General features: G+C 53.8%; 1 protein-coding gene across 5 annotated transcripts; it reads left to right on the forward strand.

The window, feature by feature from the left end:
- The first annotated feature begins 576 nt into the window (after positions 1-576).
- GRHL3 (grainyhead like transcription factor 3) lies at positions 577-21839 on the forward strand. 5 transcript variants are annotated; one of them, XM_018923653.3, is made up of 16 exons: positions 577-741; positions 9642-9828; positions 10433-10494; positions 11507-11846; positions 12015-12094; positions 13623-13776; positions 14294-14405; positions 14557-14651; positions 16202-16360; positions 16797-16875; positions 17148-17281; positions 17840-17874; positions 18480-18568; positions 18652-18737; positions 19475-19539; positions 21016-21839. In XM_018923653.3, exons 1-16 carry the CDS (start codon positions 725-727, stop codon positions 21128-21130), a joined length of 1809 nt encoding a protein of 602 aa, XP_018779198.1. In that variant the 5' UTR covers positions 577-724; the 3' UTR covers positions 21131-21839. The 5 variants fall into 5 exon arrangements, 4 of the variants coding, with proteins under 4 accessions (XP_018779198.1, XP_009096847.1, XP_018779196.1 ...); XM_009098599.4 differs by having other exon boundaries at positions 11510-11846; XR_007779391.1 differs by having other exon boundaries at positions 654-796; positions 17179-17281; positions 21016-21098.
- The last annotated feature ends 423 nt before the right edge of the window (positions 21840-22262 follow it).

Consider the following 22262-nt stretch of genomic DNA (forward strand, 5'->3'; position numbering starts at 1 on the left):
GAGTTGCTGTGGAGCTGTTGCCTGGGTGATATTCCTGCAGCCCCTTCCCAAACCTCCTGCTGGAATAAGGCTCACAGAGAAAGGTTATCCCACGGGTTAGCCCTGCTCCCGACAGACCCAGAGCAGTGCAAGGGCTCCTTGAGCCAGGATATTTAGGGAATGACTTGGTACCTAAAGTTAGGGGGGTTAAGGTTCATTTTTTAAGAGGGAGGATTAAAACCTCCTCGTGGTTCTGGAGTGAGTGGCTGAGAGGAGGTGAGGAGAGGCAGGAAAGGGTTTTCCTGTCAGTACAACTACCACGGAGGAAAGAGAGGAAACTTTCTCCTTCCCTAATTCATTCCTTTACAAATCCATGTATTTCGAGTGTATTTATAAATAAAGAAACAGCAAAGGAGGAACCAGCCCCCAGCTCCACAGAAATGACAGCTCCTTGGCACGGCAGGCATGGAACCCATCCACCAACCTGAAACTCATTATCCCCGAGATGAATCCCTGATTCCGCCCCTTTATCCTCTCCCCCGGGGGCTTTTCCCTGGCGGGCCGGCAGGGACAGGGTTACGCTGCACCTGTCTGGGTGTACCTGTCCCAGGGCACCTGTCCCGGCAGCCAATCCCGGCGCGGCCGCCCCACCTGTGCGAGCGCTGCCATAAATCAAACACCTGGCAGGCAATGTCTGTGTGAGCAGCCCGAGCAGAGCCAGCGCTGCTGAGCACACACCGCGGCGATGTCCAATGAGCTGGAGTAAGTGCGAGCCTTTATCCCCTCTCTCTCCTGGGGCAGTTCCCAAGCAGCTGCAGTAAGTGCGAGCCTCTCTCCCCTTCTCCCCTTTTCTCGCTGCCTGGGCTGCTCCTCTGCCTGCCCAGCTGGAAGGGACGGGATGGGAACATTTTCCTGCTGCTGCTCTGGGGAGGAATCACTTCTCAGGAATCAATCACTCCTTTTCATTTGGGACTTGTTAAAAACCACGATCCTGGTTCCTTTTTTATCCCCAGCTAAAACTGACACACGGGGTTTCTGTGTAAAGCGAATCTGTTCTGCCTCTGTCCAACAAAATCTAACAGCAGCTACAGGAATCTGGTTTAGCTTTATATCTATTTATTTGAGAAAATACCTTCCAAAGTATTTACCAGTCTCTGGTTTCTAGGGGTGGGGATTGTTGTGTATTTTTTTGTTGTTTTTGTTGAGGGTTTTATGATTTTTCCTTTGTTTGTTTGTTTGGGTAGAGGTATTTTTTTCTTTCTTTGGGTTTTTTGTTTGTTTTGGAGTTTGGTTTTTGGGTGTTTTTTGTTGTTTGTTTGGGTTTGTTTGTTAAGTAAATAGATTCACACCATGACCCTGTCAAATAATGTAATTTTTTAGTAAGAAAAGGCTTTTAACACCTATCGATCCTGTATAACTCTCGTTTCTAATTTTGGCACCTCCGAAATATTTTGGAGTTTTGGATGCTGATGCTATCAGCACAGCACCTCGTGCCTCGCACCTCTGAAGTAAAGGCAAGCGAGTGTCAGATTGGCGAGCCAGGCTGTGGGGAGGGCTGCGAGCAGGGAGCAAAGCGCTGAGTGCTGCTGTCAGTCGGTGCTAAACATCAGCCCGGTCCAGAACCCTGCCTGAAGGATCTGTGTGTCAAATATTTAGCAAGAAATAGAAATTACATATACCTGCGTAGAGATCTGGCACTTCCAAGGTGTTTTTTGGGAGAAACCCGCACGCCCGTGTGTGTTTACAAGCCTGCCAGAGCTGCTGTGTCAGCCCATCTCCTCCTAATTAAGAGCCCTGAAAAGGCACGGCAGTAATTATTATTTTATGTAAATGGTGGGATCAATCTGCTCGGATTGATTGAGACTCTGTCGCTGCAATTTTCGCTTTCGGGAGTTTTTGGGTCATTTATAGCCGGTGCTTTTTAGGTTTGAGAGGCAGGACGTGTTTGGCTCTGGGGAGTGTGCGATTGATGGATTTCTGGCTAATTAGGGCCGGGAATTACACGGCTGCTGCCTCTGCCCTGGCCAGGGCTGTTAACCCTGAGCCTGCGGGCAGGGCAGAGCCCCGGGGCTGCCCTCGGGCTCCGTGCGAGCCTTTCCCGCAAATGGATCCTTCGGGAGCGTCTGAGATCTCTGAAAATTCCGCTTGATTTTAGCGGGGGTGCATCCCTCGGGAGGAGCGGCTGCGGCCCCGAGCCGAGCCCGGGCAGGGCCGGGGACATTGCGGGCCAGCAGGGGCCGGGAGCCGCTCCCAAAGCTCCGCAGGGAAATCCCTGGGAGCGGGGTCTCCCTTGGGAGCGGGGAGTCCCTTGGGAGCGGGGTCTCCCTTGGGAGCGGGGGCTCCCTGGGAGCGAGGACCCCTTGGGGCGGGGATCCCGCGGGAGCAGAGGAGCAGGGAAAGGCTCGGCCCGGCTTTGCTCGGAGGGGAGAAGGTGTCAGCGGGGCAGGAAGCTGAGGAGAGGCTGCTAAAGCCCCCAGCGAGCCGAGGGGCTCCAAGGAGCTGCGATTTTGGGAGAATCGCCCGGGAGGAGCTGGGCGGACACCGGAGCAGCCTCGGAGCCGTGTCCGTGCCCCGCACGCTGCTCCTGCTCCCGGAGTGAGCCGGGCACAGCTGCCCAGATGTGGCTGATGTGCAGGAGCTGTGATCTCTCCATTTCCTCGCTCCAAATGCCAGGGAGAAGAGCCCCACCTCTCCCTTTGGAACTTAAAATTCCCAGAGAGGACTGGGAAGGGACCAGCGTGGCATGGGAGGGGGAGATGTTTTGCCTATTATAAAATATTCTAACTGCTGATTTCCATAGTCTTCTACACTGAACCCGTGTCTAACTCTGCCTGCGTGGGCTGGAAGGAGTTAACCAGGAGTTACTCCCAGTTGTGGTTTTGTGGTCGAAACCATGATCGCCAGAAGCAAATTTTTGTCATGCATAAGGTGTGTTATTAAAACTTGAGTTATGCTCCTGGTGAATGAAAAGTTAAAGCCCTTTTATAAAACCCTGGCAGCAAAGCACACAAGGGATAACCGGGCTGGAGCAAGCGAGGCTGGCTTGGATTTTTTTTTTTTTTTAAAGTTATGTAAAGAGAAAAAGAGATTTGTAAATTAAAGAAACAACAATCAAATAACTGCTATGCAATTCCCAACAAAGGAGTAAAAGCCCTCTGAATAAACTCCAGACTCAAAGCAGGGGTGAATCAACATTTGCACAGTATCTCTGCTTTGATGCTTTGGGTCACATTTTGGGCTGATTGGTCCATGGGAATGGTTCCAGGGAAATTTGCAGAATAAAGAGTTCCTGGAGGAGGATCTGCTCTGGCTTGGCTCTGGCTGGGGTTTGAACTGTTGATCAGTGTAACATATTCATCCAAAAATGCACTTGTACCTGGATTGCACCTGCCAGCCCTTGGGATCAGCTGATTGGCAGGGACAGGGATCCTGGAATTGTGTGTGCTCAGGGAGGAAAAGGCAACAGCTGAAAAACGGTAATGATAAAAAATGAGTGGAACTCATTATTGAACATAGGATTGTATGCCATTGCTCACAGCCAAGTTCCCAAGGCTTGGAGGGTAAGAAATATGGAAGAGATTTGGGTTAGATGGGATATGAGGAAGAAATTCCTCCCTGGCACAGGTGCCCAGAGCAGCTGTGGCTGCCCCTGGATCCCTGGCAGTGCCCAAGGCCAGGCTGGACAGGGCTGGGAGCACCTGGCACAGTGGGATGGTCCTGGATGGTCCCTTCTGACCCAAACCAGCCCAGGGTTCTGATGGTTCATTTCTTGTCCCTTGAGGTGTCAGTGCTGTTCTGACTGTGGGGGTGAGGCTGATCCAGACCCCATCCCTGTCCCCAGCCTATTCACAGCTTGAGTGCTGAGAGCCCCAGGGCAGCTGGCACTGCCCCCTGCTCTGCCCACCTGTCATGCCCTGGCTGGGCACTCTGAGCCCTGCAGAAATGTCTGGTTTTATGGGGTGAATCAGGTTTGTTTGGCTGAACCCTTGTCTGAAGCTCCTTGTGCTGGGCTTGGTTTCTGTGAACAGCCAAGGAGAAGCTGCTGCTCCTGTGCTCACAGGGCACTGACCCAGAGCACAGGGACAGAGTGCCCCTTGGAGGAGGCCTGGAGCTGAGATGGTTCAGGTGAAAAGTCCCTCCAGGATGGGAAGGGACAGGGGGGAGCCCACCCTGCTGTGCCTCTGCAGGGCCCTGGAGCAGGGGCAGGGGCAGAGCTGCTGGCAGAGCGTGGGGCAGGGGCAGGGCAGGGAGCACTGCTCCATGTGAGGCTCCTGTCAAGTGTCCTGCCCTGGCACAGCTTCCTGGAGCCTCTTGGGCAACAGGATCCACCTCTGCCACCTTGAGCAGGGCACCAGCCCCGTGCCAGGCGTGAGCTCTGGCTGCAGCCAGGCAGGGGGAGGGATCAGCACATCCCTGCACTGGGGGGACCCCCTGTGCTGAGACTGAGCACACAACTGGGAGCCTGAAAGCTCCAGGCTCTGCTCTCCTGGTCTCACTGCTTCCTTGGAAACGTGTGACATCCCCAGTGTGTCCCTGCAGCAGCCTCTGGCAGGATGTGCTGAGGGAAGCAGAGACCCCTGAGTAAAGCTGGGCTTTGTTCTAAGCACAGCTTAGACAATCCATAACAGCTGATTACTGGCTTAAAAATCCTCACTATCTGAAGAGCAGTAAAAAGGAAACAAATTTTGTTGCAGAAGTTTGTGTGTGGTGGGCTTTAAATCCACATCTTGTAAAATGGTGGTTTTAAAAAATTTCATTTTATTTAAAAGTCACAGCTGTTGGAGGTAGAGAATGTACAAGATTTACCTGTGAAATCTTCCTTTTGGTGGGTGAAGCACTGGGAGCCTCAGTGCAAAGTGTGCTGTGTTGGGACAGAGAGGGTTTGTCCAGGAATAACTGGACAGAAAGTGTCTCTGTCTGTCCACAATGAAACAGGAATGAGAGTGAAGCTTACAGCAATATTTCAGAAATGGGAGCAGATGCTCAGGGCCTGGGTTGTGTCTCCTTTTGGAGTCAGGTATCCCTGAAACTCAGGACACCCCAAAATGGAACCATCTGACATCAGAAATTGCTTCTGGAAAAAGGCAGCCCTAATTCCTGAACTGCAGAGGGAATCTGTGCTGGGGTTTGCTCTGTTGGGCACTAAAGCAGGACTGGTTTGTGCAAGGGGATCCCTCCAGGGTGATGTTCTGGGCTAAAGCACAACCCCAGCTGGTGTCCCCCACATGTCACAGCCTGGAATGTCCCAGGCTGCAGAGGCAGAACAGCCCAGGGCTGCTGAGGTTCCCAGCAGAGCTTCAGGGCTGGTTCTGCCCTCTCATCTTTGCTGAAGAGCCCAGGATGAGGCATTGCAGTGCCAATCCTGTCCCCAGGTCCTTCTGCTGGGTAATAAAGAGCTGCCAAAGCAGGAGTTAGGCTGGGTGAAAAAGGACAAACGTGGAGCTGCTTTGAGGTTTCTTGGTAGGTGCCCAGGAGGGCCAGGGGAGGGGGATCCCTGCCCATTCCCAGGCAGCAGCTGCCTCAGGAGGTTTGTCTGCCTCTGCCGTGGGTCAGCCTGCAGAGCCTCCTGGATCTGCTGGGGGGATCAGTGCCCAGGGACTCCTCACTGAGCTCCACTGGCATCCAGGGAGCCCTGTGGGACTCAGGAGCCATTTCCCAAAGCTGTTCCTGGTGTTCCCTTTCCTTCCCCTGCCAGGCAGGCACATCCCTGCAGGGTGCCCATGCTGTGCCAGGCTGGGGAGGGTCCTGGACCCCCCTTTGCCACCCAGGATCCAGGGAAGGAGAAGCTCCTGCACTGCTGGCAATGCTCAGTGGCTGAGCTGAGTTACCCCTGGGCTGAGGCTGCTGTTGAATGGCCCTGCACAAACCCAGGGACAGAGCCCACATTGTTCTCCAGCTGCCAGAGAAAATATCCCAGGAAACATCCCGTGGGCAGTGCAGGTCAGGGGCCAGGAGATAGAGCCTGGTCTGCTGGGCTGTGGGGTGACACCGTGTTGTGCTTGGCACCCCAGCAGTGTTTTCCATCCTTACTCTGTGTTTGTTGTGTTTCTTTCTGTGGTTTTTTTCCTGGTTCTGTCTCTGTTTGGATTTTTGCCTGGCTGTGTGAGTGGGCTGGTGACAATGCACTCACTGCTGCCTGTGCTGTCACCTTGTCTTCAGGTGTGCTTGTTTATTAAACCTGCAAAGGAATTACAAAATCCCAGCTTAGCTGAGAGGTTTGGCTTCAGCACTGAGGGCACTTGGTGGGATTCTGTCCTTCCTGACAGGGGTTTGCAGGCTCCAGTTCCTGCCCAGGGAGAGCTGCTGGCCCTGCCCTGTCCAGGGCACTGCTGATCCTCCCCTGAACTCCTGACAAGGCCTTGGGCAGCACCAGGGTTATTTCAGGAGGGAGGAGAGGACAGTGCCCAGGCCCAGAGCTGATGGAACCCCCAGAGGAGCTGCCTGGGGCACCCCTGAGCTCCTCAGGGCTGGGGCTCTGTCCTGTGCCTCTGTTTGCTGCTGCTCACAGGGGCTCTGTGTGATCCTGCTCTGCAGCCACCAGCATCTGCCAGGGCCAGGGGTTAGGCTGGGCTTAATCAGGTGCAGTGGAGAGAACAAAGGCAGCAGCACCGAGCTCAAAGGGCAGCAAAGCCTCCCACAGCCACCAGCAGAGGCAGGAGGAGTTCAAGGGCTCTTTCCTGCTTGGCTGGTGTCCCCACCTGGAGCCTTTGGGCATGTTCTCCTGTTCCAGCACAGCCCTGAGTGTTTATCCATCACCAGGAGAATTGGGGAAACAGAGGTGGGCTGGGCTGGAGCAGGAGAGGGGCTGGGATCACCTTGTGTCACACTCCAGAGTGTTTGGAAACAAACAGAACTGCTCCCTGCCCCAAATCCTGCTCTGCACATGGCCCCAGGCCCCAGCTCCCAGTGAGCACAGAGGGCAGAGGCTGCTGCTCCCAGGGTTTGGGTTTCCCTGGCCTGGAAAGGAGCTCTGGCCCTGCCAAACAGAGCAGGGAGCTTGGAACGGGCAAACACAGCCTGGCATGTGCAGGGGCATCGCAGGCAGCCAGGAAAGTAAAGTTCAGCTGTGTTTGCATCTGGATTTGGGTGCCTTTCCTGGTGTGTTTGGATCTGGATTTGGGTCTCTTCCCTGCAGCTGTGCCTCACAGAGGTTGCTGATGGGATCTGTGTGTCCTGTAGGTCCTGATGTCAGAAAGGTGCCTTGGACTTGTCAGCACAGCTACTCATCTCCTCAGATCACCTCTCTCCTCAGGTTCTGGGGAGCTGTGGTGACCTTTGGGAGCAGGGTCAGAGCAGGGCTGACCTCAGGATGAGGGAATGGGGTGGATGTTCCCAGAGTCCCCTGCAGGGTGGGCTCTGAGGGGCTCCAGCCACATCCCAGTGCCTGCCAGGGATCCCATGGACTCTGGAACAGGAGCAAGGTGGGAAAGAGGTGCAATTCCTGTCACCTGTGCCACTCCTCACAGGGACCAGGGCAGTTCCCAGTGATGGAGCAGCTGCTCTGCCTCTCCAGGCCTCTGTGGGTTCTGAGCACCTCAGAACCTGCCTGAAGCTCCCAGCTGTGTGTCCTGCTGTCCTGCTGTCCCACTGCTGCCACCCCTGCTGGCCTCTGCTGCCAGGAGCACCAGGGGCACTGGGTGCCCACGCCGGGCTCTCTCCAGCTCGGGGCATTTTGCCTTTGCTCTGTGCCAGGCTGGGGCAGGGCAGGTGGCCCTGGGGGCCTTTCCAGGTTTCTCCCAGCAGAGGTGAGGGGCAGAAGGGAATAACCACACAAGGAAAGCTTCAGTTGAGGGAGGATCAATCTCCCAGGTAATATCGGTGGTTTTAAGCTCCCGAGGGTTTGTTGCTCCGTCCTGCCCCGTGTGTTCCTCTGCTGATTCCCAGGGCCGGAGCTGAGCTCTGCCGCTCTCCTGGGGAGGACGGGGGAGCTGCGGATCCTGCCCGGGCAGGAGCGAGCAGAGCCTGAGTCACTGCCGGCCCCTGGAGACAGCTCAGGGAGGAGGAGGAGGAGGAGGAGGAGGAGGAGGAGGGAGCGGGGCTGCGGGAGAAGCGCTAAAGACAACGAAACTGCTGAGAGCGGGGCCCGCTATGCCAGGGAGCGGTGCCAGCCCAGCCCCGCCGGGCACAGAGCCCCGGCAGCTCCGGAGCTCGGGGGTGCAGGGAGAGCAAAGCATTCCTGAAGGAAAAGGTGACAAGGACGGCAGGAACAGCCCTCGGTGGCCTCATGGAAAAACTCAGCTGTAATTCCTAAACTGCAGAATAATTCCGTGCTGTAATTTGTTTTGTTAGGCAGGGGAGGCACCAGAGCAGGAGTGTGAGCCAAGGAGAGCTCGGCAGTCTGAGCCATCCCAAGCCACCCCTGCACGGTTTAATGTGCATTTCTGCAGGGTGGCAGTGCCTGGTGGCAGAGCAGCCATGGGGAGTTTCAGGGATGCCAGGTTCCTCCCAAGAGGAATTATTGTTCTCCAAATGATTCACTTAAAAATCTACACCAGGACTTATTATAAATACATGAAGAGTGGCTTGATGAAACAACATATTCCTTATAAAAATGCCATTAAATTGCAGCATTCATTGCTGGAACTCCTGAAGGTTTCCTTTGCTTTCCATGAACAAACGTCAGCAGGTGATGTCATGGTTCAACTCCAGTCAGTTCTTGGCAACCTTGGAGATTTAAAGAAGATTTTAAAACCTTTCTTCTAATAAAACCTGGTCTTGCCCTCCCTGGACTTTGAGGAAAAGGGAATTTTTGTCCCTGGAGATGTTATTTTATGGTGAATGGTGTGAGCTGTGGTGGTGGCAGCAGTGCAGGACAGGAAGGTGGGACAGGAGCAGGGCCAGTGGCTCAGCCTCTGTGGATGTGCTGGGATTCCCTCAAAGGTTGAACTCAATGATTTTTGGGGTCTTTTCCAACCTAAACAATTCCAGGATTCCATGATTCCAACCTCCCAGGGAATGCACAGAGGCACTGCTGGGCTGGCTGCTGGCAGGATTTGCTGGAGGAAAAGGAAAGATGACCAATGTTGGGGTAATTAAGTGTCTGACAGTTTATTAACATAAGATGGAGAGGCCTGGAGAAAGTGCCAGAAGTGAGGACAGGCAGGGCACTATTTTGGTGTGTTGCTTCTCACGTAGTCCCACGAGCCTCACCTCAGTCAGGAATTTTTTCGTGGAAGGGAGGGGGTTGTGATCTGCCTGTCTGCTTCCCTCTGAGTAAAATCTTCTACAAATGATTGGGGAAAAATAATTTCAAAGCATGGACTGCAGCAAAGGAAAATGATGAGGTTTGGTTTCATCTGGGCACTGAGTGATTGTGTCTGACTGTGGGCTGTGCTGGCCTGGAGCTCCACATCCAAGGGAAAATTGTTCCCTGCTCCCTCTTTAGTGTCCAGCAGCCTGTGACAGGGCAGGACGGGGCTGGAGGAAGGAGCAGCTGATGGGTTTTGTCTCCCTGGGCAGGACAGGGAGCAGCTGCCCCTGGGGAGGCTCTGGCCTGGTTTTGTGCCCAGCTACAGCAGCAGAAGTGGTGATCCCAAAGGCTCTGGGAGCTCAGGACCAGGAGAACATCCCTCCTCCAGCCCACAGAGCCCTTGGGAAGCCCTTCCTGTGTTCATGGAAAGCTCTGTGGGAAAAGCTCCTCCCTCACTCCCAGTTCCCCCCAGTTTCAGATCCGTGCGTCTGATGAAGAATGACACCATGAACTTCCAGAAATTCCCCTACACCAGCGAGGATGAGGCCTGGAAAACCTACCTGGAGAACCCCCTGACTGCAGCCACCAAGGCCATGATGAGGGTGAACGGGGACGATGACAGCGTGGCCGCCCTCAGCCTCCTCTACGACTACTACATGGTGGGTGCCCTGGGCTGGGCAAACTGGGGCAAACTGGGCTCAGAGAGGTGTAGAGTATGTGGAAAACAGGTACAGCTTAGGAGGGGGCCCCTCCACTGAGCTCCCCCATCTCCTGAGCCCCCCCAGTTGTTTATCCAGCCCCACACGGTGCCACCAGTGTCCCCAGAGGTCAACTGAGGCACAACCCCGCACTTGGAGGGAATCCAGAACATGTGGAAAAGCTGAACCCAGGTGCATTGAGTCTGGATTTTTACCCAGAAGGGCTTTGGGGGCTGTTGGGCTGGAGCAGCCTTGCAGTCCCCATCAGTTTTGTTCTCCCAGTGCTGCTGTAGGATGGAGCTTTGGGAAATGTGGCTCTGATTTAGTCTGGTTGGAAGCAATAGCAATGATATTCCCACTCTCTTGGGGGCTTTTAAGGCCTGCCCAGAACAAGCAGCTGTGGCTTGTCCAAGGTTATCTGAGAGCCCAGCAGCAGCCCAGGGCAGAGCCCAGCTCTGCTGTTCTCGTGGGGTTTTATCTGGTTTTATTAGACAGGGCTAATTCTGTTCTGCTTCCCTTTAACAAAAGCCAGCCCTAACCAAACTCTCTGCTCTGCCTTGTCCAGGTGCCCAAGGAGAAGAGGATTCTGCCAGCTGGAATGATGGCACGCAATGACCTGGCAAAGAGGTTGGCTTCAGTTCCTGCTCTCTGGAGCTGCCTCACTCTCCTGCTGCTGCTGAAATGCAGGATGGGGCTCTGAGCTTGCAGAAAATAGACATCAAAGCACGGTGTTATTACCAGCAACAGTGCAGCTCATTAACCCTGAGACACACATTAAAATTCTTTAGGCCAGGTCCCAAGCAGGTATAAATGGAGCTACACCCATTTACACACCTGAGCATCTGTCTGGCTGTGTTCTCAGGGGTTCTGCAGATTTGCAGCAGCTGAAGAAATTGCCTTTATTTCCTATTTGGGACTATTGCAAAGGGCAGAAGGATTGAGCACTGAATGGCCAAATCCTCATTCATTCCCTGGGCTGATGAGAGTTTCTGTTCCACTCTCCCAGGATTCTCTTCCAGTGACTCCCATTTGTCCTTTGAGGTTTTCAGATAATTGACTATTAAATTAATGGCTCATTTGCCACTGTGAGTTCAGTTCCCCTTCCTGAATGCTGTGTACTTTGGCATTCAGTTTTGAACCACTTGACAGAATGAACCTCCAGTGATACTTCACTCCTTCAGAAGTAAACTGAGTTAAGCTGGTTTTAGTTTTTGCTTCCTAAGTTGCTGGAGTTTGTGAATTTGTACAATAATTGTTTTCCTTAAAAAGAGTATAAAAAAATCAACTTTGAACATCAATGAGCCATAAAAAGGCTCAGGATGGACAGCCCAGTTAGCATCACCTTTCTTATCACCCCTGCTGCTCTGTGTGTGGTGGCCTCAGTGAAGGAGCAGTGGATGTGCAGCCCCAAACCACGTCCAGACCATATTCCCTGACTCCCTGTGGTCATCCCTTGTCTGCTGAGCACCTCTGGCTCTTGCTGAGTGCCCTGAGAGCTGTGGGTGGAGATCCCCAGGGGCTGTCAGGCTGACTCAGGGTCACCTGGCAGCCAGGCCAGCAGCACATGCAGGCACTGCTGGCAGTGACACCGTGCTGGGGGTGCCCTCTCTGCCCTGCCCTGAGCCAGGACTCTCTCCAGCAGGCACTGCCACGGGATGGATTATGAGCCTGAGCTGCCCTCCTTCGATGGCTCAGCCCATCTCATGAAGCTGCTGTCAGAAAACGTCTCCATGAGCCAGGAGTTCTGCGAGCCTCCCAAGAAGAACGGCCTGAGTCTCGAGGGTGTCCCTGCTCCTCACAAGGCAGCCCTGCTCCCTCCAGGCACCAGCAAGCTGGAAGCCACCCCAGACAACTTTCTGGTGGCCCCTGGGGACGTGTATGACAGCAGCTCCCTGAACTCCCTGTTTGAGAGCCTGCCCATGGCCCCGGCCCAGCAGCGCTGGCAGCCCGACAGCACCTTCAAGGAGGACCCCCAGGAGGTCAGGCTGGGGCTCGTGGGGGCACTGAGCTCTGCTCCTCTGCTGTTCCTGTGGGATTTCTGGGGGGCTTATGTTGGTTTTGGAAGTCATCTGGTGTGGTGTCTGGGAGAGGTGAATGGACAAAGCCATGAGATTTGACTCTTGGTTTGTGTTTGCTCTTGTGTGCAGACGCTGCTCTTCAGTGACATCCTCAAACCCCAGCCAGAGCCACCCTGCCCCGAGAGCTACCCCACAGATGGAGTGAAGAGGTAACAGCACTGCAGGGGTTTGGGGTTCCAGGGAACTCTTGGCTCTGTCTCTTTCCTGGGGAAGGACTGCATCCCTTTCCTGTCCCCAGCCTTGGCAGTCATCAGTACAAGTTACAGGTCCTGTGCTTGTGCAGGCACCAGTTGTGTCTCCCTGGCGTTTTTGGAGCAAGGGGCTGCCCCGTGAGCTTTTAGACCAAAGCTGGGATTGTTCTGCCCCCAGACTGGGGCCAGTCCAGGGCCAGCTGCTGTCACTTCTCAGGGTGACAGCCCCTTCCCAGGGAGCACTGCTTGGCTGGGTGACACAGAGGGACCCAGGTGGCTGCACCATCTTCCCAGAGGCCACTTGGAATGGGGTAAATGACAGGGAAAAGGAGGCTGGCAGAGCACGAGGGTGATAATCAGCCTCCCCTAATCTAAGGTCTAGGTTCTCACTTAGCACTGTTAGTCAGCCTTGATTTTAGAGGGTGCCACTGCCTCTCATTCCTAAAACATGAGAGGGATTTCTTCCTCCTTTCCACCCCTCTGCCAGGCAGAGCTTTGCTGCTCCAGATACCAAATCAAACCTCCCAGCAGGTAACATTATTTCACCTCCCACTTTTTATTTGCTCCTGAGTCAGCTGACTGGGTGAGTCAGCTGTCAGACGTGGGGATGTTCACACAGACAGCAGAGGCTCCCTGCTCACTGTTTATTTGTGCACTGAAGTTCTCTGGCTCTCCTGGCTCCAGATAAGAGGAGCTGCCAAGCCCATCTTCAGAGATGGCATCACTGGAGGTGGAGCAGGAAGATGGGTTGGTGACTAAACAGGGCACTTGAAGGGTCTGAGCGAAGGCTCCTCTACAGGTGGTGGCTTGCACGGATTCCTCCCAGCAGAAACCAGCTGTGGCCTCATGGTTTCAGTGCTCACAGCTGCTGGTGAAGGCCTGAGAGCTGCTGAACTCAGGCTCTTCTTTCAAATTTCCATTGCCAGCAGTGACACCTTCTCTGTGTGCCACCTCAAAGCTCTTCTGTGGAGATTAAAGTTGGTGCCCACCACCCTGAGGGTCCCACGAGCTGGGATTCTGCATAGCCAAGCAGGTGTTGGTATCCTGCAGGTCCTTCTTCTACAGGACCATTAAGGGAGAGTCTTCCTGGCTCAGCCACTTATGGGGATGGATTTGGAGACAGGAACCTGAGTTTTGGATGTTATAAAAGTCCCTTCACAGATCCCCATTTTTGTGTGTTCTGCTGCAGGCTGCTGGTTGAGCAATGGTTCTGTTGCCATCCACACAGAAACACTGGCTGCAGTCACATCCAGGGGTTTTTAAGCCAAAACTGAGGGGTAAAATGAGGCTGTTGGAGCAGTGCTGCTCCCCAGGGTGTTGGGGAGGATCAGAATGTGCTGTGCTGTGTCAGGGTGTGTGAGGTGGGGAATGGAGCAGAAACTGGAGCCTGTAACCCGTGGGGTGGAGGCTCCTGGGGCTCTGTTTTGCTTTTGCAGTGAAACAGCAGCGTGTGCTTATTCATCCTTCTCTCTTTGTTCCATCCAAGTGACTTTGAATACACGCTGGGGTCACCCAAAGCCATTCACATCAAATCTGGGGACTCTCCCATGGCCTACCTCAACAAAGGACAGTTCTACCCCATCACACTGCGGACAGCTGGAGACAGCAAATGTTTGCACTTGTCCTCAAATAAAGTGAAGGTAAGAGACACAGACAGGCTGACAGCTCTGCTGACAGCTCTGGAATGGGACATCCAGCAGCTCCTCAGGCCTGGGAACAGAGCTGAACGTGAGCAGGAATGGCTTTGTGGCTCATGTTGGCTTAAAGGGATGAATGGGGTGGGTTCGGTCCCACAGGATAATCCTCTGCTGCCCTGCAGAGCCTCCGTGGCAGCTGGAACCTGTCACAGGAGCTCAGGGATGCACAGAGGGCCAGTGGGGGCCCTGCTGGGAAGAGCTCTGAGCCAGGGACAGGGTCCCCATCCTGCTCCTGGGATGTGTGGCCAGGCCTCAGAGCAGTTCCTGAGATGAAGGTGCCAAATGGCTGAGCCCAAATCCCTTCCCCTGCCCTCCTCAGCTTCCCCAGCATGAAATTTCCCATTTCACGTGGCTCTGAGGGCAGTGCAGGATGGAGGGGTCGGGGGGGCACTGACCTGCTCTGTGCTGGGTCAGGGGGGCACTGCTGTGCTCTGAGCTGGCTGTGCTGGCTGTGTTGCAGAGCGTGGTGATGATTGTGTTTGACAATGAGAAGATCCCCACGGAGCAGCTGAAGTTCTGGAAGCACTGGCACTCCCGGCAGCCCACGGCCAAGCAGAGGGTCATCGACGTGGGTACGAGGGCTGGGCAGCTTCTGCCTCCACCTCAGGGCCTCCCAGGGCCTCCCTTGCTCTGGGGGTCAGCCAGGGGCAGGATTTGGGGTGGGAGCCTCGGGGATGTCACCAGTTTCAGCCCCAGTGCTAACTGCTCCTCCCCTCCTTCCAGCTGACTGCAAGGAGAACTTCAACACCGTGCAGAACATCGAGGAGCTGGCCTACAACGCCCTGTCCTTCGTGTGGAACATCCACGAGGAGGCCAAGGTACCAACTGCCCCTGGAGGGAGCTGGGAAGGGTCCTCAGCAAAGCTGCAGCTTCCTCCTGAGAGGCCAGGCCCTGCCCAGTGCTCAGAGGGAGGCAGAGCTGCCAGCCCAAGCCCTGGCACTGCGGTGTTTGCCTGGCAGGACAGCAGCAGGACACTGTGCCTCAGTGTGTGCTCAAGCACTGCCATGAGCTAACAAAGCCTCTGGGTACACCCAGACTGGCTCAGGGATGTTTTCTTAGTGCTGATGGATAACTCTGAAGAAAAGGCTTTGCAGCAATTCAGGGCTCTGCTCACATGTACCTGCAGCCTGTTCAAATAAGCCCCAGCCCAGGGAACAAAGAGCCCCCCCCTCCTTTCCAGCAGGGTGATGCAGACATGACTGACCACCCTTCTGTGGGATGTGGGATGTGGAAGGGAGCCAGGCAGGTCACAAGATCCCTTTTCACCTTAAAACCAGAAAAGTCCATGACAGCAATGTCTTTGCAGCTCTGCTGTCTCTTCTGCATCCCAGACTCTCTCATTAACACTTTGTATCTAGTGGGGATTGAAAAACAGATGAAGTAACTGAGAAAAAAAAGAAAAGCATAAATACCCCAGGTCTCTGAAGCTTGGGAAAACCCTGCCTGGCTTTGGGATCTCAATAAGCCCAAAGGCAACCTGGGTCTTTTACAACCCAAGAGGTTAACAAATGTCTTCAAGGCAGAGCTGTCAGAAATGGAAATATGTCAGGTATGTGGCAAGCCCTGGGGGCATCTCAGCAAAACTGGATTTAACTCTTAGCAGAAACTCTGCTCACTCACTGGCCTGGGGCAGGTGGAGGTGAGACTTCAGAGAGCTGGGAGTGAGGCAGGAGGGGTCGGGGCTGGGAACAGGAGGGGTCAGGGGCTGGGAACAGGAGGGGTCAGGTATTTGGGTGTTTGGGTTGGCCATGGCACCTGTTACTGCTCTCTCTCCAGTGAAGAGGTTTTCTTTCCTAAGAACTGACTGGAGCTGACATCAGGTTTCAGGGCTGAAATCCTCAGCTGAGGGGAGCTCTGGGAGCTTCTCCCCTTGCAAATCTGTCCCCAGGGTCCAGGGGAATTCCAAGGTCACACCAATGAATTGGCAGTTTGGAGATACAATTTGGATTCCAGCTGTGCTCAGCTTTTCTCCCAGAGTTCCCCCTGGAGTTAACTCCCTCCTGGTGATAAAAGAGCCCAGTGTGGGATGAATATTTATCTAAGCAGCACTGCTGGGCAATTCCTGAGGCTGCAGCCTTGCCCTCCTCCCTTCCTGCGGGGCTTTGCTGTCTGAGGGTCCCTTTCAAATGAAAGATCAGAACTATCAGCAAGAACATCCCCAGGCAGGATTCTGGGAGTGGAGAGGCTGAGTCAAAGAGCTGGAAGAGGTGTGGGGGGAGAGGCTCAGGTGGGAATCCAACTGCTGTCCTGCCAGGCTGGCCCTGGGAGGGCTGGAGGAGCCTCAGCAGCTGCTTTTGCCCCTGCCCTCTGCTGCCAGGCAGGCTGAGGAGGAGGTTTCCAGCAGCAGCAATGCTGTCCCTGTTTGCAGGTGTTCATTGGGGTGAACTGCCTGAGCACAGACTTCTCCTCTCAGAAGGGAGTGAAGGGGGTCCCCCTGAACCTGCAGATCGACACCTACGACTGTGGCAGTGGCAGCAGCCAGCTGGTGCACAGGGCTGTCTGCCAGATCAAGATCTTCTGTGACAAGGTACAGCACTCCCTGCACCACTCCAAAACCCAGCTGGGCCCCAGGGGTAAAACCAGAAAGGCTGTGAGAGCCTAGAACAGCCCAGACCTCTGACTGTGCCTCACAATAAACTCTATTTCTGACTCTGTTTTTGACCAGTTGTTAAATACCAAAAGAGATGAGAGTTTCCTTGGAGGTTCTTCCCCAGTCTCAGATATCTTCCCACAGAAAAATTTCTCACAGCTATTCTTGCCTGTGTGTTTCATTTTTAGAAGCAAATTTTATTTTTGTTTTTCTGATTTCTGAGAGTCAGTCTTGGCTTGGGCTGGGGGAGGTCCCTGAGGTGGCCATTTCTGAGTTCAGGCTGCCTTCACCTTAACGTCTCACACCCCAGAGGTGGCCATGGAATCAATGTTGGGAGTGCCAATGTCCTAAATTTTGCTGGATCTTCCCTCAGGGAGCAGAGAGGAAAATGAGGGATGATGAAAGGAAGCAGTTCAGAAGGAAAGGAAAATGCCTGGACTCCAACAACAATGGTGAGTGCTTGTGTGTGCTCCCTGCTGAGATCCCTGCCTGTTCACCTTCCATGGATCTGGCTGTCCCCAAGCCTGCTGCCCTCAGCCCCCCTGGCAGCCAGGCCCTTGCTGGGCTCCTTCCCCCTCCCCAAGCCCTCAGGAGCACCACCAGCCCCTGGCAATGGTTCTGGCTCCCCTGGCCACCCTGGCGGTGCTGCAGGCTCCTGTCCTTGGGCAGGAGCTCCCCTGTCCCAGAAGCCAGGGCTGAGATGAACTGGACTCTCCGTCTGTAGGTCTGAAAGGCTGTTTGCTCTCTGGCTTCAGAGGGAATGAGATCACCTTCCTGCGGCCCGAGAGCGACCTGGAGACGCAGCCGGTGCTGTTCATCCCCAACGTGCACTTCTCCGCCCCGCAGAGGTGTGGCTCGGTGAGTCCCTCCGGCCTGGCTCCCTCCTCCCGGGCTGAGCAGAGCCCCCAGAGCAGCCGGGCTGTGGGGAAAGCCCAACCCCAGCACAGCTCTCTGTGGGATCGAGGTGAACTCCCTGTCCTGAGTGGCCTGGCCATGCAGCAGTGCAGGGTGAGATAACCTCTGCAGGTATTCCTGTGTTTTACACACCTGCAGAGGACTGCAGTGGGAGCAAAACCAGCAGTAGAAAATAAATTATAGCAAAATGTGACCATCTCAGTCCCTTTGTGGGGGGACATCCCCCCACTGTCCTCTATGCAGTGTCCTTCAGAGCTCCTCAGCATTCCCTGCCTCAGAAACCACTGCCTCAGTTTGTCAAAACCAGGGAACCTGGGGAAGTTCTTTATATCAAATTTCATTTAATCTAGGAAACAGATGTTTGGGTTTAATTGTGTGGGAAAACTGATGGGTCAGGAGGAGGGAAATCATGTTTGAAGTGTGCCCAAGTTGCCTCCCCCAGGCTCTCTAGCACCCAGTGATGCTGTGCACACTCACAGATCCATTTCCTTTGCATTCCAGGTGCTCCCTCCTGCTGTTCCCAACTCTGCAAACAGGTGAGGATGCAGCAGTGTGCATTTCCCATCCATCAGCTGCTCTGCTCCTTTGGGAATGTCAGGGCTGTTGGATACCCCAGGGCAGGATAACACAGCTCAGTGTCTCCCTGATGCCCTGAGAGTCAGAACATGAGTTAAACCTTGTTCTGGAAGGGACTCAGGGCTGCAGAAACATGGAGACATTTCTGTCCCTGTCAGAGTCACTCCAACACGAGCTGCTCCCTGATTGTCCTGTCGTTCTCATGGAGACAATGTCTGAAAGGGAGAATGAAAGATCACAACTGTAACTGAAGGGCTCAAACACCCAGAGGCTGGAAAATAAACTGGAATGAAGTGGAATCACACTTGAAAAGCAGAATCTCCCCCAGCCTGGGCCCTCTGTGTGGGGATAGCAGTGCCCCACAGGAGGTGCCAGAGGCTCTTGGGTTTGGTGACCCCAAACCTCTGCAGGCCCTCCCTGAGCTGCCCATGTGCTGCTGTAATTATGCACCAGTATTAATTGCTGGATGGCTGTTGGAGTGAGTGGCTGTTCAGGCAGAGGCTGAGAGCTGCAGTTGTTTCTGCTCTTGCTCTGTGCCCTCCTGAGTGTGTTTGTCCCTTGCCAGGCTGCCCCTCAAGCGGAGCGGGGCCTCCTTCGCCGACGACTTCGAGGCAGTGCCCCCAAAGCACAGCAAGGACGAAGATCCCCAGAGAGGTAACCCTGGGACCCCCAACTCCCTGAGCCACAGGGCTTTGGGAGCGTGGCAAAGGCCCTGACCGTGCCCTGCTCTCCTGCAGTGCTGCTCTACGTGCGCAGGGAGTCCGAGGAGGTGTTTGATGCTCTCATGTTGAAGACCCCGGATCTGCAGGGCCTCAGGACAGCTGTGAGTGTCCCAAACCCCCTGGGGATGGACAAACTGCAGATAAAAGGGAATGGGGCTGGTGAACAGGGAGCTGGATATGGGTTGCTCATCCCTCATGCCTGCTTTCCCTTGGGAATGGAAATGGAAGTGGGAGCAGGAACCAAGTTGTCCCAAGAGCTCCTGGCGTGGCTGTGTTGTGCTGCAGAGGGAGGATCACACCTCCTGCCCCATCCAGATCCTCATGGAAGTCTCCTTGTGACAGCACATTCATATTTTCCACTGTCAAACACCTTTTCCATTCTCCAGGCTGGAGATGTGTGATCTGAAACCCTCCCTGGCCTCGTGCTGGAATTCCCTGGCTGTGTTTGAGGAGCACAAGGACATATTTCTGTCATGGTTATCAGCACCATCTCTGATAACCCAGCCCTCTCTGGAGACTGCTGGGAAGGAAACAAACAATAAACCCAGATTTGGGGTGGCTTTATGGCTGCACTTTAAGCTCTGTTGGTTTTACAAACTTTTAAAAATAGGGCATTTGAAAAATGTCAGCACAGAGAATTCTTTGCCATCTTCTCCTTCCCCCATCCCTCACCACAGAGAGTCAAAAACCTTCATGGAAAATGCTTGGCAAAAACCTACAAAACTCCTGCCACCCCAAGACCAAAACTGAGGGGAATCCTGGCTCGCTGTTCTCTTTAATTTTTATCATGGGATTTTCACTTTACAAGTATGAGGAATTGCCATGTTTTCTCTCACAGATTTCAGAAAAATATGGGCTTCCTGAAGAAAGCATTTATAAAGTCTACAAAAAGTGCAAAAGAGGGTAAGCTAATCTCTCATCTGCTTTTCTGCTGTGCCTCCAAAGCTGTCCTCTCCAGCCCCTGCCATTGGCTCCAAGAGCATTTTAACAAGATAATAAAAGGTAGAGCCATGTCAGGCTCTGCTGTTTGGAGCATATAAAACTCAGATCTTTCTGGGCTTTAAAGATTTGGGATAATGCTTGTTTGTATTATATTTGTTTGGAGGGTAAAGTCTCCCGAGGAAAGGAAGTTGGGTGAAGGTGGAATTGTTTGGTGAGTCTGATGGTGATCCTTTGTGTCTCAGTCTGAAAGCCTGAGGTTATGGAGAACTTATCAGAGAGGGATCAGTGTTTGCTTCTCCAAAAAATGCTGGAATGTCCCTGGCTCAGGATGAGGGGTGGGCCATAGTGAGCCTCTGAATCTGTCAGGAGTTCTTCCACCTGCTGCTGATGCTGCTCATCTGTTAGCCCCAGAAATGGGAATTTTCTCCCCAAAGGAAAAGAGCAGCACTGGTGGCTTCAGGGGAGAGGCCACCTCACTCAGTTTGGCTTTGGTTTTGTTCATGCCTTGATCTGATAAGCAGTGAGTGTTTGGTGATGACTGGGAGGGAAACCAGGCAGGAGGAGCAAAGAGGTATCTCATGAAAAGGAAAGGCCACGCCTGGAAATTAGATTTAATAAATAATTTTGACACCTGGTTTAATGAAGGCTGGATGTGACCAGCAGCTACTTCTGAAGTGTGGGGAGATTGGAGATAGCTCCACTCAGGCTGGTGGCAGGGTCAGGCCCAGCTTCCTGCTCCCCCAGATTTAATTTTCAATAATTTTATCCTATTGCTCCACCCTGAACAATCTTCTCCTGGTAATTACAGCTTGAGGGGCAGATCTTCATCTGGTGAGAGCCAGTGCAGCTCAGTGGGACAGCCTGGCCAGGTAGCAGGGCAGGACCTGCCCCAGCCATGGCCCTTCCACAGGGTGAGCTCAGCACATGAACTCGGTCCCAGGGTGACTCAGGAGCAATAATGAGCAATTTTGGATCTTGGTGAGGTTTGGTCTGGAGGAACAATCCAGGGCTGATTCCTGATCAACATCCCTGGCATCGTTTGTGGTTTAGAAATCACAAGAGGCACAGGTGACTTCTCTGGCTCCCTGCTCTGAGGCGGGCAGAGATGAAGGGATCAGCTCAGCTGGGGAAGCATTTGGGTACCCACAGAGTCTGTGGGGCACCTGCTGGAGGCCAGAGCTGGGGTCCAGGGCTTGGGGTGCTGCTGGGGCTGGCACAGCCAAGAAGATTCCAATGGGCAGGGCCAGACCCCCAGTCCCAGCAGCCCCCTGGAATTCCTGACTGTGCCATGACAGAGCTCCCAGGGTGGGTGACTGTTCTGTGCTGGATCTTCCCTTGTGTTGTGCCATGGCTTTAATTAATTAATTAACAGTGGTTGAGCCCCTCAGACTGGGGAAGGTGAACTGCATCTGATCCAGCCATTCTTCTCCTCTGTAGGATCCTGGTGAACATGGACAACAACATCATCCAGCACTACAGCAACCACATGGCCTTTCTGCTGGACATGGTAGAGGCAGAGAACAAGTTCCAGATCATCCTCAAAGAGCTCTAAAGAGCTGCAGGCAGCACTTCCTGGCACTTCTCTCCGAGCTGGCACGTGTGACCCCACAGAACTCAGCCCTGTGCCCGCTCTTGTTGCCTTGACTTGAACCCCACGGCCCCAGGGCCGGGCCACAGACTGCTGTGAGATCATCCTGTGAACGTGGAACTTGGCTCTGTTGAGTTTATTATTATTATTATTATTTTTTATTATATTTGATTCCCTTCTGGCAGCGGGCCTGAGCTGCTGTTTCAGAGCTGGGCACACGAAGTGACACTGCCAGGCCTGGGCAGAGAGCAGAGCTGGTGGCCCTGGCAGTGAGTGATGCCAGCCCAGGCCTTGGCCTCTCCACAGACCCTGCAGAGCTTTCCCAGCAGGGCTGAGCCTGGCTCTGAGCTCCTCTCTGGCACAGAGACTCTCCCAGCTGCAGTCACAGCTCTGCTGAACGGACACTGCCTGCTGAACACCCTCCCTGCACATCTCTGACTGTAAATACCACGGAGGCCTCCACAACCCCTGTTTATACATTTCTGTGTTGTTCCTTTTGTATTTTATATGTGTATAAATATGCATTGTTTTATACTGGACTCAGTATGGTGACACAGAGCATTTCAAACACAGGCTGCTTCACATTTCTCCGTGAACTCCTTTTGTAACTGTGTTGTTGGTTGTGTTGTTTTGGATATTCTGTAGTAATAAAGGCTCAAGGACTGAAAATGAACCATTTCCCCCAGCTCTGGAGTCAGAGTTGGGATGGGCTGGCCAGGAGCCAGGGCAGGGAGGTGACCCCAGAGGCACCAAAAGGGCTCAAGGATGGTTTTGGCCAAGGTCTGTCCCCTCTGCAGCCACAGTGTCCAGCTGTGTCACCAGGTGTGATGGGGTCCCTGAGCTCCTGTGCTCAAACTGCCTCAAGCTGCTTCCCATTTAGGTTATCAGATGCCAAGGGGAGCCCTGTATTTTCTAATTAATCCTCTGACCAATGAAAACCAGGGCCTTTCCTTCTCCCTCTTCTTCATCCTCTGCTTTTCCTGGCCATGTTAAAGATGTACCTGAGGCCTGTAAGTGGGGAGGAAAAAAAGAGCCCTGGGAAGAGGATTTGGAAACGATGGAATGTGTCAGCTTGCTGAGTTTTGGATTACTTCAG

Source organism: Serinus canaria, chromosome 23, assembly GCF_022539315.1.
Source record: "Serinus canaria isolate serCan28SL12 chromosome 23, serCan2020, whole genome shotgun sequence".
Classification (NCBI taxonomy): Eukaryota; Metazoa; Chordata; class Aves; order Passeriformes; family Fringillidae; genus Serinus; species Serinus canaria.

Bases quoted from the DNA above. Each gene is read 5' to 3' on its own strand.
- GRHL3 (XM_018923651.3), top strand. From the start codon at position 732: ATGAGCTGGAGTAAGTGCGAGCCTTTATCCCCTCTCTCTCCTGGGGCA. The intron at 10,495-11,506 runs GTTGGCTTCAGT...GACTCTCTCCAG, and splicing joins CGCAATGACCTGGCAAAGAG to CAGGCACTGCCACGGGATGG. The intron at 17,875-18,479 runs GTGAGGATGCAG...GTCCCTTGCCAG, and splicing joins GTTCCCAACTCTGCAAACAG to GCTGCCCCTCAAGCGGAGCG.